Source organism: Notolepis coatsorum, assembly GCF_963971535.1.
Source record: "Notolepis coatsorum genome assembly, chromosome: 17".
Classification (NCBI taxonomy): domain Eukaryota; kingdom Metazoa; phylum Chordata; class Actinopteri; order Aulopiformes; family Paralepididae; genus Notolepis; species Notolepis coatsorum.
The window spans coordinates 39,467,558-39,488,649 of NC_140181.1; the positions used below are offsets into that span (position 1 = coordinate 39,467,558).

At 42.6% G+C, this 21,092-nt stretch overlaps 1 protein-coding gene across 1 annotated transcript; it reads right to left on the reverse strand.

Moving 5' to 3' along the window:
* Positions 1-19,492: 19,492 nt before the first annotated feature.
* Positions 19,493-20,754, reverse strand: gpr173 (G protein-coupled receptor 173; the record flags this gene model as incomplete). The annotated part of the gene is made up of 1 exon (XM_084333052.1): positions 19,493-20,754. Exon 1 carries the CDS (start codon positions 20,654-20,656, stop codon positions 19,493-19,495), a length of 1,164 nt encoding a protein of 387 aa, XP_084189178.1. The 5' UTR covers positions 20,657-20,754.
* Between the last annotated feature and the right edge of the window lie 338 nt (positions 20,755-21,092).

Below are 21,092 nucleotides of genomic sequence, written 5' to 3' on the forward strand. Positions count from 1 at the left end.
CATATATGTCCTGATGAATTGAAAATGGGGGACCCTGATGTAAACAAGACGAAAGTCTTTCTCTGGTCTGCATCCCCTTAACAATTGTGTGTATTGAGCTGTACTGTATTGTACCCATTCTGCAATCTGTTAATAAAGTTTTCAATCAATCAATCAAAGTCTGACGTGTCAGGCTAAGTTGGTATGTATGTACATGGGTCTGACGTGTCAGGCGAAGTTGGTATTTATGTATTAAATTAAAAATATTACACTACAGGCTTTTCAGTGTTTCAAAAGGACATGTCTGAGGATGTTACTTACTTGTTTCTTGCTACTATGGACTGAACTGGAGCCAGGCAGAGCTACAGCTATGCCAGTTGCTAGAACAATAGGTTATAGGTTGAAAATAAGTGGCAGTCTCCTTTTACCCATTATGTTAGTGCTATGCCGTTTACTGTTGTTTACCATCACAAGTGATGTGACCGGTTCTGGTGCAGCATACCACTAGATGGTGCCATTGTTTAGATATTAATTCAGTAGATGAAATGATGGCCTTTAGAAGACAGTAGAGTAGAATATATTCCCATTGAATTTTATGTTAACCATGTAAATTCTTGTTGAACCTAATAACGTCAGGTATTCGCTTCATAAAAAAACATTGGACTCATTAAACATGGAGATTTACAGGACTTAATCAGGAGGGTGAACATGATGGCACCTGGGTGTTGTCTTCGACCAGGCCATGAACCTAGACGAACATGTCAAAACACTCGCACGCACCTGCTTTTTTCACCTCAGAAATATTCCAAAACTACGCACCATCATATCTCACTCTGAACTAGAACTGTCCGTGCATGCTTTTATTTCCTCTAGGCTTGACTACTGCAACTCACTTTTCACCTGTCTCACTAAATCATCCACAGACCAACTACAAATGGTCCAAAATGCTGCAGCCAGGCTACTCAAGGTCAAAAAAATCATGTCACATCACTCCCATTCTGGTATCCCTGCACTGGCTCCTGGTACACTATAGAATACACTTCAAAGTCCTCACTTTCACTTTCAGAGCACTCCACGGTCAGGCCCCTATCTACATCACTGAGCTCATCCATCCCTACACCAACACCCGCTCACTCAGATCTGCCGATCAGCACCTCCTGGTGGTCCCCAGGTCCAGGCTCAAAACAAGGGGTGATCGAGCCTTCGAGGTGACGGCACCAAGGCTCTGGAATGCTCTCCACCAGGACCTGCGAACTGCCCCCTCAGAAAACTCTTTTAAAAAAACAACTAAAAACACATTTGTTTAGACAGGCCTTTGGTGATACATAGGCACCCTTTTTGTCCTCACTGTTCCTATTTTTATTTTTTTTATTAGTGACAATAATTTTATTCTATTTTATTTGGTTTCACTGTTTTTAACGGCTGTCTGTTGTCATTTATTTCTGATTTTTGTTTGTGTTCTTATATACTAGCTGTAGTGTAAAGCACCCTGTGCATTTGTGCTGTGAAGGGTGCTATATAAATAAAGGTCATTCATTCATTTTTTAGTGGCCTATTCAGTCAAATCGTTGACTAATGTCTTGTCCTCCCCACCCTCACAGGAATCTAGGCTTGTAGAAAACATAACTGCTGAACTTCCTCTGCTCCTTCTCTCAGCTCAGCTTGTAGAAAACATTACTATCCTTCCTCTCTGATCCTTCTCTCCTCAGCTCAGCTTGTAGAAAACATTACTATCCTTCCTCTCTGATCCTTCTCTCAGCTCAGCTTGTAGAAAACATTACTATCCTTCCTCTCTGCTCCTTCTCTCAGCTCAGCTTGTAGAAAACATTACTATCCTTCCTCTCTGCTCATCATCTCAGCTTGTAGAAAACATAGCTACTATCTTTCCTCTGCTCCTTCTCTCAGCTCACATACTTTTCGATTGGGATGCAGACCATAGTTATTTTTAAATAGCAATAGGCATTGGTGAGATTTTCCCTTCTCATCCTGCATCACATTTTAACATAATTGAAAGGATAAGTATATATATATATATATATATATATATATAAAAAGTAATTGTCATAGTCATAGTTGGCACTTCATAAAATATTTTTAGGAAAATGTACAATGCCTGGGTTTGTCGCAATGATGAATTATACTTACCAAAGCAAACAGTAAGGCATAAAACAGTTTTGACAGCTATAGTCAGGATCATAGAAGAAATGCATTGTAGGTTTGTCTTTTCATAGGCTGTTTTGACAATAAGAAACATTTTATTACACCAGTGAATGTCACAGATGATGGGGAAATTAAGGGGAATGTCACAGATTTTAAGAATTCACACATGTCATTGCTGTGCCCCAGGACAGTATTTGTGAACAGGCACTGCTCTCTCGTAAAGCTAGAAATCAAAGAGAACACTGATGTCACTGGGATGTAAAGTCTGGGGCTGCTCCTTAGACAGTGAACAGGGCTCTGACTTAGTGAGGCCCATTCAAATGCATTTTGCCTTTAAAATGTTTGCGTGAGCTCTTGGAAATGAGGTTCATATTCTAGCATTGGTAGAAGGTCTAAACCAGAATTAAAAGCTAATTTGGGTGTAAGAGCTCACAAAGATTGTATGGCCTCAAAGTCAGAGCATCAATACTTTTCTATGGAGCAGGCCCAGATGCTATATCAAGGTGACAACCGATTGGAGGGTTCTTTCTCAGATTTTTATCTATAGGAGAGAGTGGTGCAGGATCACACATATTGACTGAACTATACCGGGGCACGATTCTTAAAACGAGTGGCATTTCTCTTTTAGAAGCGCAAGGAGGAAGCCGTCTCTTTTGTTATCTGTCTGCGGCCGCCGGCCAGGGAGCCATGTGGTCAGTTTGCTCTGAATCCCCTGGTGTGGTGACAGTCGCCTCCTCCACCTGTAAGACCTGGTGTGGTGACAGTCCCCTCCTCCACCTGTAAGACCTGGTGTGGTGACAGTCCCCTCCTCCACCTGTAAGACCTGGTGTGGTGACAGTCCCCTCCTCCACCTGTAAGACCTGGTGTGGTGACAGTCCCCTCCTCCACCTGTAAGACCTGGTGTGGTGACAGTCCCCTCCTCCACCTGTAAGACCTGGCCCCATCTGTATAGTAAATGCACTGCATTTATATAACGCTTTATCCAAATCGCTTTACAACCCATGCATCACATTCACCCTTTCACTCACATTCACACACCGACGGTACAATCGGGAGCAGTTAGGGTTTAAGTGCCTTGCTCAAGGTCATGCATGCTGCTGGAATCGAATCGGAAACCTTCTGATTACCAGACGACCGCTCTACCTCCTGAGCCACTGTCACCCTTGACATAGTATAGTATACAGGGTTCGCACAAGGTCCTTGAAGTGTTTAAAGGGCATGATTTTTTATTTAAAAAAGTCAAGGCCTGGAATTACTTGAAAACAGCCCATTTTTTAACAAGGTGCTTAACTCTTTCAGCGCCAGAGGCCTAGCCCATCTTAGTTCCTACTGTGCCACCACTCTAAGAGATAGGGCTGCGTGGCGGTGTTTGCAGGGATATATATATATATTATTTTTTTGTATTTTCTTTTTTTTATTATTTTTTAAACATAAACATAACAACAAATTAGACTCACAAGCATTAACAGTAAACATCCAATGAAATCACCATTTGAATCATTATAAATGTGGTTTACGAGATATATACCTAATACTTGCTATCTAATACCCTACATACATATGCTCTTGCTCGCTCACCCCCCCCGGACCCCCACTTGGATAATCCATCCATTTTCTTTCGTTTCTAACCAGGCACTACACTTCATATGCTAGCTTTTATTCTCTCCACCACTTCTAACCAGATTGCAATGTTGGTTTCACTGACCCCTAAAATTCTTGCTGTATATATTTCTAGATAAATCACATCGAGATAAGTAAGAACCCATACCTTCCGGCACATTTTTTCTGGTTGAATCCATCGTGATGCTATCAGCTTTTTAGCAGCTGTGAGACCAGATAAAACTAGTCTCTTTAGCTGTATAGGGGCTGCAAACTGAAATACATCATTCAACAGCAATACAGAGGGATGTACAGGTATGTTCAGAGATAAGAATACTGATAATTGCTGGGACACTTCTTTCCAAAATATTTTAACCGGTGGGCAATCCCAATACATGTGCATGAATGTACCCTCATCCCCATTTCTACATAAGGAACATAGGGAGTCTTGTTTAAGTCCCATTCAGTTCAATCGTATAGGAGTCAGGTATGTCCTATGAATATAATTAAGATTAATTTGTTGATGGTCCGGGTTACATGACGCAATTCGAACGTTTGCACAGACTTCTTGCCAATCAAAATCTATTTCCAAGTCTGGTATATCCCTCCTCCAGACTGAGTCTAGGGGGAGGATTCCATATGAAGACGTTAGTAAGTGATGATAAAAATCAGATACGAATCCTCTCGATGTCTTTCTTTCATAGAAGAATTTGTGATATCTGTGGTGCTCAATTGGTATCCTTAATGGGACTCCATGAGCCTTCAAACAATCCAATAACTGTGCGTAAACATAATATGTGGAACTGGTGAGGTAATTTTTTTTATGTATATCTTGATAGCTACAAAAACCCTGTTTGTTGAAAACATCTCCCAATGTGTGTATGCCCTGCTTTTCCCATTTGGGGTATCTTATAGGTTGTTTTCCAATAAGGAGTGCATTTTTATTGAATAGGGGAGTATGGCTATGCCATTTATGTTGGTTAGAATATTTTTTTTTGTGTTTCACACCATATCCGGATCACATGTGTAATAAGGGGGCCAAATTTCAATTCGCATTGCTTAATTGATAATATGGTGTATACTATGTCCTGCAGTCTATGTGGTGCTACTATATTTTCTTCTAAGTTTCTCCAGGATACAGATGCTTGGGAGTCAAACCAGGTTGTCAGTGGTCTTAAAGAGTATGCTTTAAAATAGTGGTAAAAGTCTGGAAATGCCAAACCTCCGTCGGCTTTGTTTCTCTGTGCGGTGGATCTTTTTATTCATGGAGGTTTGTTATTCCAAATAAATGTATATGCGGTGGAGTGTAATTTTTTCCAGTAACCATCAGGAGGGGGTAACTGTAACATTGAGCTAATGAAGTTGATTCTAGGTAAAACATCCATCTTAACTAGTGATACTCGTGCCTGTACTGAGTTTTTAAGTTTGGACCACCTGTCAAAGTCATTTTTGATATTATCTTGGATTTTTGTGTAATTGTACTTCACCGTTTGGCTTATAGTAGGGAATACCTCAATTCCTAAACATCTGAAGTGTTTAACCATTGGTATTTCTTCTGGAAGGAGTATATTCTCTGCAGGGGCATTAAGTGGAAGGAAAGCCGACTTTGGCCAATTTATCCTAAATCCCGATAGATTGCCAAAGTCATCAATCAACTTGAGAAGATGAGGCATTGAGGTTTTAGGGTTTTGCATGAACAATATTACGTCGTCCGCATATAAACGAATATGATGTTGTGTGCCCTTAATTGCGATTGGTTCTATGGATTGGGATTGTCTTATATATTGTGCTAAAGGCTCTAATGATAAAGCGAATAGTCCGGGACTAAGAGGGCAACCCTGTCTGGAAGAGTGCGATACCGTAAAGATTTCGGAGGTGATTATACCTGTTGTAATCATGGCCGATGGGTCTTTGTATAATACTTTAATCATATCAATGAATCCTTTTCCTAACCCCATCCTTTCTAATACTGCCCATAGATAAGACCATTCCAACCTATCAAAGGCTTTCATCGCATCCAGGGACAGCATCGCCTTAGGTGTGGTGTCATCCTTGCTGGCATCTAGCACATGTAGTAACCGTCTTATATTATCTGTGATCAAGCGGCCTCTTATGAAGCCAGTCTGGTCAGGATGAACTAAAGACGTCATATGCTTTTGAAGTCTGATGGCTAATGGAGTACAGCTTGATGTCGGTTCCGATAACTACCGCAATCGGTGGGGTCTTTGTCTTTTTTAAGGAGGACTGTTATGAGTGCAATATTGTCGTTCTTATGGAAGTTCCCCTCCTTGATTGAATATAGAATCATATTAAGTAATAGGGGTCCAATTACATCCCAACATGAGAGGTACATTTCTGGTGGGATACCGTCTCTTCCAGGAGGCAGGGCTATATCTATATCTAAACTGGAGAGGGTATTTGAGAATACATTTGTGGGTGTAATAATAGACCACAAACTCAACTGGAAACCTCAAGTCAAATATGTCAGGACTAAATTGGCACGGAGTGTTGGTGTTTTATGCAAGATAAGACACATTCTTAAACAAAAAAAAACACTGTATACACTGTACTGTACACTCCTCCTACCATATATGAGCTACTGTGCGGAGGTGTGGGGTAATACCTACAAACGCACTCTACAGCCAATATGCACCATGCAAAAAAAAGCAATAAGAATAATCAACAATGTAGGATATTATGAACAGACCAATAACTTATTTATAAAGCTACAAGCATTGAAATGTATGGACCTAGTGGATTTCAAAACTGCCCTCATTGTATACAAAGCCAGATACAAACTAATCCCAGGCAACATTCAAAAATGGTTCAGAGACAGGGAAGGAGAATATAACTTAAGAGGGAGAGGGAATCTTAAACAACAAATGGTACACACTACGCTGAAACGCATGTGCATATTGGTGTGTGGAGTGAAGTTGTGGAATAATTTACCTGAATACATCAAACTGAGTAAACATATGGCACAATTTAAAAAGCAGCTAAAGAAATCGACATTAGAGAAATACAGAAATGAGTAATGAGGATAAACTAAGTTATGTTATATTGTGTTATGTAGTGCTGTACTATATTCACTGCTGTCAAGTGAATAATTAAAATTTTATCTTTTATTATAAGTAAAAGTATATTCTATATTGTAATATACTAAATTATGTTATATCTAGTAAAATTAATGGAAGAACAAATATAAATGTAAGGGGGTAGGGATCAATAAGCTTAGCTTCCCTCTACTCCTTTTTTGGACATGTCTGCCAACTAAACACATTGCTCTTGACCTTTTGTTTATAATTCCTTTTTTTTTTAATGTTTTAAAAAAAAGTTTTTTTATAAAATTCTTTTTTTTTATGATTGTTTGGTTTGACGGAGCTAGATACCGTGATTTGTTTGGAGGAATATGGAGAATTACATGTTCAAAAATACACTTTTTCATTCATTCATTCATTCATTCATTCATTCATTCATTCATTCATTCATGGTTGGATCAAAGCAGGATTGATGTCATATAGTCCTTACCTTCACTAGGAGGTACCCCAAAAAGAATATTCCAATAGTCTGATCGCGATTTCCAGTATTGGTGTCCATCGTGTCACCAACATAATCCACCACAACACATATTGTAAGTGTTAAATACAATAATATACAGTGAAGTAGATGGCATTGTATCATGTTCATCAAGTATCCTGGAGCATGGAACACCCGTTTATAATGGGCAATTTTCTAAATAGAAATATCTAAATTTAAGTTTTTGGAGTGACACTAATTATGTTCCAAATCTTCTGAATTGCACCTAAGCTTAAAAGGTTATTAGCATGCCAGCATGTCTCAACTAGCAGCACTTTTATCCAATCATGTGCATTCCACATAGGGACATGGGAAGTAGGGAGGGCATACACGCATGCAACATGTAAACAACATTAATGGTGGACCTGCTGCCAACATCAAGGATTTCTTTGGGTGGAAAGCAATACTTCTGAACCTTTTTATTTTAACACGGATTTGAACCCAGGATGTTGCAATTGCGCAGTATGTGTCTTAACGTGGTGCGCCCCATTCTGAACCTTTCTGAAAGCTCTGCATGTGTTTTCTCATGATTAGTCTACATACAAATTTTATCTATAGCACCTTCAAACAATCAAAAAGATCAAGGCCATAGGATCGAGACCTCTGCCAAGAACCTTCGCAAACGGCATGCTACCATGTCCTCCCTCCTCACCCCCCCCCCCCCCACCCCCTCCCCCCTAATCTCTCTCTGCCGAAGACTTTGCAATCGTCTTTGAGGAAAAAGTGGAGAACATCCGCAGCTCCTTCTCCCAACCCCCACACATTCCAAATACTGAATCGAGAACCTCATCCTTCACACTGTCATCTTTCTCTCCCATTACAGAAGCTGAGACCCTAACATTGGTAACGTTGAACCGTCTGACTACATGCCAGCTGGATCAGTTACCCTCCCCACTCCTCCAGACCATAGCACCAGACATCCTCCCATTCCTAAGGGCAACCATCAACTCCTCTCTCAACTCGGGGGTGGTCCCCACCTCCCTAAAACAAGTCACACCGCTCATAAAAAAAACCAACCCTGAACCCCACCGCCATAGGCAACTATCGTCCTGTCTCTCTTCTCTCCTTCCTTTCTAAAACACTTGAACGTGCTATATCCAACCAACTTACTGCTTATCTCTTACAGAATGACCTCCTAGACTCTAATCAGTCAGGCTTCCGGACTGGCCACTCCACAGAAACGGCCCTCATTGCGGTCACAGAGGCACTTCACTTAGCAAAAGCGAAAGGCCGCTCCTCTGTCCTGATTCTCCTAGATCTATCTGCAGCCTTCGACACAGTCAACCATCAGATCCTCCTCACGTCCCTCGCAGGAATGGGAGTGGCTGGCTCTGCGCTGACATGGCTGACATCATACCTCAATGACCACTCCTACCAAGTGTCATGGAGAGGGACCCTGTCGGCCACCCGCCCCCTGCGGACGGGTGTCCCCCAGGGCTCGGTCCTAGGACCCCTTCTCTTCTCCCTCTACACTAAATCACTGGGTAACATTATCACGTCTCATGGCTTCTCGTATCATTGCTATGCCGATGATACTCAACTCTTCCTCTCCTTCCCTCCCTCAGATATCCACGTCTCTGAGTGGATCTCGGCCTGTCTGTCTGACATCTCCGCCTGGATAACGACCAACCACCTCAAACTGAACCTAAGCAAAACAGAATTGCTCCACCTGCCGGCCAAATCCTCCCCCCTGACCGACCTTTCCATCACAGTCGAGAATGCAGCTGTGACCGTGTCCCCGACCGCCAAGAACCTTGGTGTTGTCCTCGACGACCAGTTGAACTTCTCCGGGGGGGCAGGGCACTTTATACACCAAATACTTAGTAATTATTGTACACAGCACACAATAGACAATAAAGCTCTGGGAAAGCTGTGCTACTACTACACACTGAGCCTGGGCTCTCAAACATGTTAGGGGGCTAATTGAACTACCACCCATTTCCAGATGGGCTCCCCTAAACCATCCTGACTAGCGGGGTGCCTTGAATTTACCAACTTAAAATGACCAAAAGGGAGACAAGGAAAAAACATGGCTGCCTACAATACTTGCACTATACTAAAAACACAGGGTTGGTGGGGAAGGGACAAACAATGGGCCAGACAATCTACAAACAAATGGGAAAAATGTACGAGCTGCCCTCAGGTCAGCTAAAATAGCCCGAATGCGAGAGTCAGCCGCAACTAGGCCACAAGAAAGCTGGCTTCTGTAATACGAGGGGACTGAGCATGTGCAGGGGTAAGAATCCACAGAGTGATTGTGCTTCCAGAACCACTCTTCTCCAGTTGTTGTAGACTAGAGGATATAGGTCGACCTGTCAACGGAGAGCTGAATGAGTGGCTCATTCGTTAATAGTTCAATATCCAACATCAACATGTGAGCAGAAAATAATGCTACTTATCTCGCTCTGTAGTGGTTGGGTTGGAAGAAGCTGGGTTGGCATTGTAGAGGCTTGAAGAACTGTCGCAGATAATGTGAAGAGAAGCGGTGTCGTGTAATGTCAGACTTCCCCCCCATAGGAACCAGTCTGACATTCCATATCTCCGTCCTGGTTTTATCTTCAAGGCTTAGGCCCATGATGTCATCGTCTTCCTATAGGAATGCTTATGAGAGACAGCAGAAGGAGGAGTGTGGAAAGTATAATACACAGTAACCAATACCACACAAACAATAAAGCCTGTGACCTCCAATTACATAGTCTAGCTGCCTCTCATGATTGCAAATCAAGGTTGAATGTCAGTGTTACTAGTGGGGCTTCACATGGCCTCAGGCCACCGACTGTTTACACAGTCTCTGGTTACAAGTCAACCTGTGACACTACTAGTTGAAAAAAAAGCTAATGATGGAAAATCCAATATGGCAGACATGGTGGTCCTATTGGCAAAGTTGTAGACCAAGGATATGTGTATATGTGAACAAAATCTTGTATCAATCCGACTTGTGATGTACACTCTTATTGTATTGTATCACATCTTATCAATGTGATATTTGTATGTATGGATATAAGTATTGGCACACCAATATCTATCGTTGTGGCAAATTGTATGTATCATCTTTTACACAAGCAACATTCTGGGGGCATTGCGCAGCAAAGTGGCGTCACATGTTGACGTGGTTTCGCAGAGAAGCGTCATTCTGTCAGCCTCAATTCATGATGAAATGTTTGTGATATTTCAATGCATAAAATCCTGCATTTTCTTTAAAGACTTGAGGCAGTCTGCTTTAGTAAATATGGGTCATGGTTTACATCCATAGATCGGTGTACTGATGGGGGTTGGGGGGACTTTGTCTTCTGGCGTGAGAAGAACCACCTGCAGCTCAGTGTTGTGAAGACACAGGAGCTGTTGGTGGATTTGTGAAGGGAACCTCAGTGACCATCCAGGGAGCTGAGGACCCAGTCCTTTAAAGACCTTTGTGCTTCATACTGACAACGAGCTGAGAAGAAGCTTTTGTTCCTATGAAACCTCAGGTCATAGGAGGAGGCTCAATGAAACCTCAGATCATAGGAGGAGGTTCTCATAATGAAACCTCAGAGCATAGGAGGAGGCTCAATGAAACCTCAGATCATAGGAGGAGGCTCATAATGAAACCCCAGGTCATAGGAGGAGGCTCATAATGAAACCTCAGGTCATAGGAGGAGGCTCATAATGAAACCCCAGGTCATAGGAGGAGGCTCATAATGAAACCTCAGGTCATAGGAGGAGGCTCATAATGAAACCTCAGGTCATAGGAGGAGGCTCAATGAAACCCCAGGTCATAGGAGGAGGCTCATAATGAAACCCCAGGTCATAGGAGGAGGCTCATAATGAAACCTCAGGTCATAGGAGGAGGCTCATAATGAAACCCCAGGTCATAGGAGGAGGCTCATAATGAAACCTCAGGTCATAGGAGGAGGCTCATAATGAAACCTCAGGTCATAGGAGGAGGCTCATAATGAAACCCCAGGTCATAGGAGGAGGCTCATAATGAAACCTCAGGTCATAGGAGGAGGCTCATAATGAAACCTCAGGTCATAGGAGGAGGCTCATAATGAAACCTCAGGTCATAGGAGGAGGCTCATAATGAAACCTCAGGTCATAGGAGGAGGCTCATAATGAAACCCCAGGTCATAGGAGGAGGCTCATAATGAAACCCCAGGTCATAGGAGGAGGCTCATAATGAAACCTCAGGTAATGGGAGGAGGCTCATAATGAAACCCCAGGTCATAGGAGGAGGCTCTCATAATGAAACCTCAGGTCATAGGAGGAGGCTCATAATGAAACCCCAGGTCACAGGAGGAGGCTCTCATAATGAAACCTCATGTCATAGGAGGAGGCTCATAATGAAACCCCAGGTCACAGGAGGAGGCTCATAATGAAACCTCAGGTCATAGGAGGAGGCTCATAATGAAACCCCAGGTCATAGGAGGAGGCTCATAATGAAACCTCAGGTAATGGGAGGAGGCTCTCATAATGAAACCCCAGGTCATAGGAGGAGGCTCTCATAATGAAACCCCAGGTCATAGGAGGAGGCTCTCATAATGAAACCCCAGGTCATAGGAGGAGGCTCTCATAATGAAACCCCAGGTCATAGGAGGAGGCTCATAATGGAAAGGTCTTCTCTCAAGTCCAGCTCAGAGTGAAGAGCTCCTCCAGCCAGTGGCTAACATTGCAGGGGTGCTGCTCCCAGCATCTTGACTGTACTCGCTCGTATCTGTCACTCCAATTACTCTTTCAATAATACATCTTTATCATTTCATGTGTAGAATATGAGCCTAGCCCGAAAATTATTGGTCTGTTGCAGATTTGCAACAGAACAATAACTGCTTCCTTCAGCAAGTATGAAAAGTTTACCATTGCTTTATTTGTTTTTCTGTGCTGTTAATTGTGGTAGTTTAATTATACCAAACGTACACAGACAAAAGACAGTTAATCATAATAATCTCTCAATAATTTCAAAGGAAATTTATTTTTCATTACAAAACCAACAACAAAAATTTGAAATGGCCAGAGACATGCTGAACAGCTTCAACCAGTTTTTTTTCTCATAATAATACAGAAAGAAAAAAAAACACCACCACCTTCTGATTTGCTTCCATGATATTAAGGGAGAAGTCAGAAGAAATGTAAATGGATATTCTTCAAACCTCTGGTCTTTCATGTTTGATTTTAACGTTGCAGGTTGCTTCTTTTCTCCTTTGACGTTTAATCTTGAAGGTTAAACGGACAAAGGATTTGCTAAATTCATAGGCCACGTCTCTTTTTCAAAACACAGTTGTACTGCATCATTGAGGTTCTTCAGCAGATGGAAATAGATGTGTTTTTGAGGAAATATTCTCTTAAACGTCCCACTATTGTGCGCATTGACCACAATAACCAACACTGGAGGATTTGTAATAAAGAAATTATTTAGGCATTCAGTTGTCAAATTCGTCCACTTTGGGCTATTTATAGAGCCTAACTTATATACAAAAAAGGCAGAAGCTAAGAATAGAAAGGCAATTAGGAGTTTTGATGTCAGTGATATTTCAAGGTGTTTTCAAAATGGGGACAATTCATGTTTGGCCATCTTTTAAATGTAGATTACATCAATTAAGTCTTTTTAATCTTTTTATTCATTCTTCACCGACACATTCGGAAAGAAACAAGTGTGCACAATTGTACTCGACTCGGAACGAGCCCTGTCTGTCTCAAACGATTTTTTTAGGAACCTAATAATAAAAATCAAGGGATTTAGAGTGAATTTCATTGGTTTTAAGCACCTTCGAATCCTCGTCATGAACACGGTTAGGAGAAGGGATACAGAGGAAGCATTTATAAGAGTCATCTCTTCAAAATGCAGTCTATGACCCCCTTCCCCCGGCTGCCCCAACGCACCACCCTCCGACCCCGCGTGCTCCATCCCTCTAGCCATCATCGATATGTCCGCACATTCATACTGTAACGTAGAGAAACACACACACACACACGGTAAAAATACGATGATCGGGAACTCCCTTTTTGCCACACACCTCACTGCATCCTCAAAGTTAGACAGCTGTCCATATAATACACATGAAATAGTACAGAGGTCACAGTTAATTTACAAAAGATAGTCTGCCTGAAGCAACTGAAAAAAAGCACTGTCCGGCGTGTCTGCTTATAAAAAAAACATAACCCCCTCATCTCCCTTCCTCTCCAACACAACCCACCATCCACACGTCTGCTCTCTAGCTTCGTCCTCATAGATCAAAATGTATACGTCCAGTCTTCTCTCTCTCTGTCTCTCTTCCCCACGTGGCTATGAGAGAGTAGGGGGCGGGCCTAAGGAAAAGAAAGGGGAATTCCATAATAATCCAGGAAGGGCTTTTTGTCAAAATCCTTCAGTCTTTTTAAAATAATTTCTTTTATTAAAGTTTCCTCAGTTCTTCACTTAAAAGTGGACGTTCCCATTGTTAAAATTGTCTCTTTTTTTTCCTTCTCTCTTTTTTTTCCCAATTCCCATCATTGTCTGTAACAGGGGTTCCTGTTAGGGAAAGAGAGATGTGTCCAAATGTCACTAGTGATGTGTTTTCTCCATTGGTTTCAATACCCCCCCTCCCTTTTTTAAATCACTTCAGCACGTACAGAAGAGGCATACATCTGTCAGCTCTTTGTTGAATTGGTTTCAACTATTGTATGGAGTAAGGCCTTAATAAACGCTGAACATATAAAATGGCAATGACATTTCTGTGGCTTGTTGTTATTGGTAGATGATGTTATTAGTAGATGTTATTGTTAGATGTTGTTATTGGGTAGATCTCAGCTTGTTATGGGTGGATGTTGGCTTGTTATTGGTAGACATCGCCGGTTACACCACAGAGAAGAGGGGAGCCACTAGAAAACCCAAAACCCCCACACAGTTTAGCCTCGGCATTAAGGGCCATCACGTTGTCAAGACATTCACTTAAGATATTACAATCTCTGTGTCCTGCCCTACACTTAATCACAATCCACTTCAAGTCAAAGATCATTTTTGAGAGGAACAAACAAACAAAGAAAAAAATAACACAGTTCATCAATTTATCAAGATGTGTGCAAAAATAGTCACAGGCAAAATGTTGCCCTCTATCCCACCCTCATACCCCCAAGACCTTCCCAAAATGATGGTCATAATCCCGTCCTTATCTAGAAATAAAAGTTGTAATTTCTAACATCCTCTGCACATTCTTATGACGTTAATATGGACTCTCCACAATAATCAGTTCAGAATCTCAACTCAATATTTAAAGGTGCTGTAGGTGAGGTGTGGTTTTCGGTGGTGGCCATTTTAGCTCCACTATCCTGCCCCCATGGCTGTTGCTTAGTAACTGCTTATTCAGTGCCAGCTGATATTTGGAATACCCTCTCACCGTGGTGATGTCACAGAGGGCATTGTTTGCATATTTGCGGCCAACCGTTTAGCAGTATGGTGCCCATAGCAAAACCTGACCAAGCTCTATCAGCGGTAACATTTTGCTGAATGATAAAAATTTCTTTCCCCCATAAACGGCGATATTTTATTTTATTCAACGTTATGAGAAAGTTTCAGTTATTACTAGAGCACTGCCTTTTTATTTGTATATATCTTTTTTATAAATTAATGTGTGGCTCACTCCTCCAACCAATCAGGGAAGCTCTCGGAAAGGGAGGGTTCCCCCTTGTATTCCTGTCAATCGTTAATTAATACCACATGCACTCCATACTGTAGTATGGTGGGATGTAAGGGTCTGTAGCAGAATGGGTTATAGGAAAGGAGGGAGAGAGAATTGTGTTTCTACCTTTAATTACAGTATAAGACACTTTGATTCATCAACATTCTGGTAGCAGTATTAGAACTGAAGTGAGCTGTGATGAGATGTGACCAGCAGTGCATGAAAACCTCTTGGGTCGTGTGAATGTATTGATTTGAGTTGTAACAAACAGGTATGTAATGATATTAACCCCTAGAACCATAGACCCATTGTTGGGGGACAGGGGATCGTTTAGCTGGAGATAGAAGGTCAACAGTAGATGCCACATAGTAGTGGTGACATCATCTGAAATCTGGGAACCCGAAGATCCATTATTTTGAGATGCAGCTCAGCACCATGTGGCAAGTCTTTCTAGCCATGAATCTGTAATAAACACTTGTGTTTTGGTTAGGTGCCTAATTCAAATGTTGAAAGTTTAGAGAGTATAAAGGCTTAGAACATTATGATGGAAGTGTATGATGGCCGTTCACATACTCAGTTACGTCTCATAAGTTGTTGCAGCAATTTTTGAGTTGATAAATTCGTTACACAGATTTGGTGCACAATTTAACAATTTTTGACCACTTTGAGAATTGATAAACATGGTCAAAACCCCCCAAAATACCACATTAAGACACCAAGACCTTGAGGAACACCATAAAACCTTTGACATTTGGAGATTTCTGTAAGAATTGCATTTTCCAGCGATTGGATGGCGAGCGCAGAAACCCCCCTTATTGTAAATATACCTGGGAAAGCCATACATCCACTGAATGGCCCAGGTCTATAGTCTGTGGTTGTAAGGTTTCATGAGGCTGGTATTATCCTAGAGGTCACAATAGGTCAATGAAATGGCTACTATGGGGACTAACATCATCACACGTGAATACAATTGAGATTGTTGGATCCATAGGAGTCTGAGCTTTTCAGTCACCCCCAATTTATGCAATTTCTCGACTGTTTAGTGACCCCAGTATGCAGAAATATTCAAACACACCATTTTCAGAATAGGCGAAAATAACACATTTATACTGCATGCAAAAAACTGCATGGTTTTTGCCCAAAACTGTATGAAATTAGCATAAAGTGGGAATGTCTGTAAAGGGGAGACGCATGGCTGGCTACCCATAGAACCCATGTTCATTCAGATATCTTGAGGTGAGAAGTCAAGGGACCCCTTTGAAAATGGCCAGGCTAGTTTTTCCCTCAACAACATTTTACCAAAATTTTGAGCATTCTTTAACCCCCATCCCGACAGGCTAGCACAACGTGGTTGGTAGCAAAGGATTCCTTAGATGATCTAGTTTCATACCAGTGTCTTCACTCTAGCTTTAAGAGCTACAGCCTCTGAAAGACCGCAATGTCGGCAAGCGGGTCTCTCAGGGTTAAGAGAGCTCAATGTTGTGACATCGGTCATGGCTGATCACATATATACTGAGCTCCCATATATTTCCATAATCTCAAATCAAAGCATCTGTTTAACAATCCTGCTGTTTAACTGCTGCTGATACTCAGCTGATATTCTCTAATACTAGTCCTTGCCCTTAAAGGATACACAGCATGAACCGTGTCCTGTATCATCTCCTGGTCTTCTTTCATTTTGTAATCATATTTGATTAGGAACAGCACACATACATTTCCATGTAATCATATATGCTGTCATGTCAAAGGGGTGTTTGTCTGTTCTTAGAACTCTTTTTTTTTCCAGAGTAACAGCTGTATGGAACACAAATTAGTTTTCAGGATAGGCAGGTGAGCAGATAACAGACAAGTAAATTAATAAAACGGTTCATGGAAACTGGATGTGTGCGAACGTGATATATTTGACACAAAACATTTTTTTTTACCGTTACTGTTGCCTTTGATTCAAGCAGAGAGAGGAAGCAGTGATGCTGCATTTTCCTTTAAGTCGTTCAGGAGTTCCAACAGACAATCATTCATCTACATTTGGAGAAGCAGGTCGACAGGATGAACAACATAAACTTCAGGGCAATCGTCTTTACGCAACAATTTCAGCCATACGGACCTTCAGCCATAAGGACCTTCACATAAAATTGCTGTGATAAAACAAACAAGCTGCTTTTCTTCACATATCGAGCATCATCAGTGGTTTTTCAGGTGCAAGTAGGAATACATGCAATTTCACTCTCAACATGTTTTGGGGTGGATATTCTCACTGATGGAGGTTGGCTGTACTGCAGTATTCAGAAATCTTGATCAAAGAGCATTGTCCCTATAGGAAAGAAATATCAACAAAATGTGAAGAACCTACTAGAATTAGGGATGCTGCCCCAATATGGATACCACTTCTGATATTGGGCTGATACTCAACTATAACAGTATTGAAATTTGAGAATTTCCCCATTACTAAAATCCAATACCATGAACCATTTGGAACATGTCAGAATTCCAAGTAGCGGCATTTCCAGCCTTTTTCACACATGGTAGGATGTTAAATCTCTCTAGTGGAGACATTTGGATTACCGGTAGATCTAAAGCATGTTTGCCCAATGACCCTAAACGAATGGCCTAAACTAGGTCTATAGGCTACTGCTCAGTAAAAGTAATGGATCGGACTGATACTTGGTACCATCCGATACTTAGAGTTGAGGACTCGATATTGCAGATGAAAAAGTGTTACCAGTCCATCCCTAAATAATATGTGTGTTCTTAGAATAAGTCCACATGCCAGGGTGTCATGCTTCCAGGCTAAAGTGAGGTGATCAACATTGTCTTTGTTTTCATGCCTTACAAAGTTATTCCTCAGTTGGACAGCAGCGACGGCCAAATGTTGTGATAATAGGTCAGCAAAACATGTTTAGTTTGAAATGAGAAGATTAGATCTAACAAAAAACAGTGGTTTGGTGGGAAATCTACTAGCCAGTTAACAAATGTAGGAGAACATTTATGGACGCATTTTGTCATGTAAATCCAGAGACCACGCCTCACTCCGCCCAGTGCATCTATAAACAATTTGGGTCATGCATTATAAGACCTGGACAAAATTATTCAATACATGGAGATAATTGACTGTAATGACATTTACCACTGCACGGGATGTGATGTAATCCCTTGTGCCATAAACTAGCACTTATGCAAGTATTGAACGCCAGGCGTGCCAGTGTTTTTTCTTATTGTGTCGCTGGTTGTGTCTGTGGCATACAAGGGGATTGTGAGTATTTGCAAATCAATCTAATGTTTTGCTGTGATTGGTTGGAGAATCTATACAGTGGTATATTTTCCATTTGTACTCTGCGATTCTGAACACATTATTTGTGTCCGTAGCAGGTGTTTCTGGACATGTCTGCACCAGGCAAGTCTTAAGTTAATCTTCTGCACGATAAGAGGCAATGTAGGAACTTAGTTTAAAGGTTAAAGGAATGGGGGTGTGGGGACGAGTTATCATGTGGGCACCTTCCTGTCAGATGTTTTGTTGAGTTAGGCCCACGACACCTCCTCTGGGCCCAAAAGTAAGTCCTAGCATCCTAGAACCAGTCACATTATTATCATCGATCAGACTTACACCCATTTATACTACACTTTATACTACGCTATACCACATATTTTGGCAACATCTACCATATGACTGACTCTTCGTGTATGCCGTAATGCTAAGCATAATACGTTTCCTTTGATAAAGAGGTATTTCCACAAAACTCCATGTTGCTCCTTCTATTTCAGTTTTTTTCAGTAACTCAGTGGTTCACATTGAGCTCAGGGCACTTTCACACCAGTTAGTCCTGCTTGTCTGGGTTGGTGTGTGAACACGGTAATACAATTCAGGTCCGCAGCAAACAACTGCACCCCAGTCCACCTGTTTGAGGTGGTCTCTGTCCGCTTCCAGGCAAACCCTGGTGTGGTTTGTTTGAGGTATGACAGCAATCAGTCCAAAACCATGAAATTACCCCCAAAAATACCCCCATATAATGAAGCTGATTGGACAGTTTTTGTTGACATCTTTCCATATCTCCAAATGTGCAATCTTTCATCATCACAAGGTTATTATTTTCGCTTTTAGTGAGTTCAAAATAATTGTATCAAACGATGACACTAATCAAACGTCTTGCATGCTTCAGGTGACAGTAGACAGTAGCCTAATTATTCACCAACAGTGAATTGGAAAATGTTGATTGTAATTTGTGCCAAATGTATACCTTTTTAAATAAATGTTTCCACATATGTTAGCATTCAAAATGATCTCAAACTAAAGGCTGACCTGCATGATACCATAGCTTTGTGTAGCAAGTTTGGTTCGTTTGTCAATTGGCAACGTGAAACAAAACCAAACCAATAAAAACTATTTCAAACAGACTTAGGTGTGAAAATGCCCTCAGTCAGCACCATCTCCCATTGAATCAAAGGCCACAGTAACTCAAAAACAATCACTACACCACCTTTCCTGCCCCTCCCCCCACCCTCCACCCCTCATAATCTCCCAACCCCCTTCTCTGTGCACAGATTAGCATCTCTGCTCACATGACACAGTAAGGCTCTGGTGGCACATGAGGTTTAGTCCTGCAGCAGGCTGGTAGGTGGGCCAGGAGCCCTTTCTGCAGATCTTTGTTGAGGAAGAAGCAGACAATGGGGTTGACCCCGGCTTGGGCAAAGCTCATCCACACGGTGGTGGAGAGGTACCGGTGTGGTATTGTGCAGGCCTTGACGAACACCCGCCAGTAGCAAGCCACGATGTAGGGAGACCAGAGCACCAGGAAAAGCAGGGTGATCACGTAAAACATCCTGCCGAGCTGCTTCTCCGCCTTGAACTCATCCATGCCCAGCAGGCGCCGGTTCTGGTTGTGCAAGTTCTGGCGGATTCCCAGCAGAGTGGGCGGCATGGGGCCCCGGCCGAAGCCTGCAATCCAGTTGGCCGCTGCTTGGCCGGTGGCCCCCGGCCCGTGGAAGGTCCAGTTTTGGCTGATGGCCGGCACCATCTGCACAGGCTTCATCTTGCGGTGTTTGTACTCGAAAAGTAGTAGCTTCATGTAGACCACGTGCGTCGCCAGAATGAGCACAGCGAGCATCAGCATGAAGCCCAGCGTGTCGTTAGCCTTGAAATAGCGATGCTCGAAGATGCACTGGTCCTCCTCTCTAATGAACTTGTAGGTGCCCACATCGAACACAGGCGGGAAGGCCATCGCCACCGACAGTGTCCACACCATGCACACCACAGCCACGCACGTCCAGAAGGTCATGCGCTTTGAGTAAAATCGGTGGTGGGCGATGGCCATGTAGCGTGTCACGCTGATGCAGAAGAGCATGAAGGCGGCATGGAAGCAGAAAAGCACTGCCATGAAGGCCACCACTTTGCAGCTCAGAACACTGTAGGTCCAGGCCGAGCCGTTCTTGATCGACACCAGCACAAAGGGGAAGCAGACGGCCGAGCGAATGGTGTCGGCCAGGCACAGGTCCAACAGGAAGTAATAAGGTGCCTTGTGCAGGGCCCGGTCTCTCAGCACCAGCAGAGATACCACCAGGTTGCCCACCAGGCTAATGCAGATGATCAGCCCCAGTAGGACCAGTTTGATGTAGGTAGAGACGGGCGAGGAAGAACCCCCGGCCACCATACCTCCTGTGGTGGCCGCCACTGCTCCCAGGGGCCCGCCTGGCCCTTCGCTGCTCTCGTTTCCGTTCGCCATCCCGCGCGCCCCTCCTCCCGTGCCACGCCCTCTTTTATGACCAGAGCCACCCCTCCACCGCCTCCCCCTCCAGCTGCCCTTGCCTTCGTCCTCGTGGTTGCCTCCGCTCTTGAGCTCACACAGAACCGGAACTCAATCCGCATTGCCCCATTTCGAGCAGGGCCCCTCACTTCTGGTGGAGTGTTACGCCTCGCTTCCTCCTCTTCACAGAGAATCTGGGGGAAACAAGAGAAGGCTGATGATTAGGAGTCTGGATGGACCGTGTGCATAGACGTACAAAGTAGTGATGCACCGATGTGAAAATTGTGGCCGATACCGATAACCGATATTAATATTGCTGTTCTGGCCGATACCGATATTTACCGATGTCGATATCTTTGTATAGAAAACACTTTTTTATGATAATCAAATAAAGAGCTATTTTCCAAAACGCATA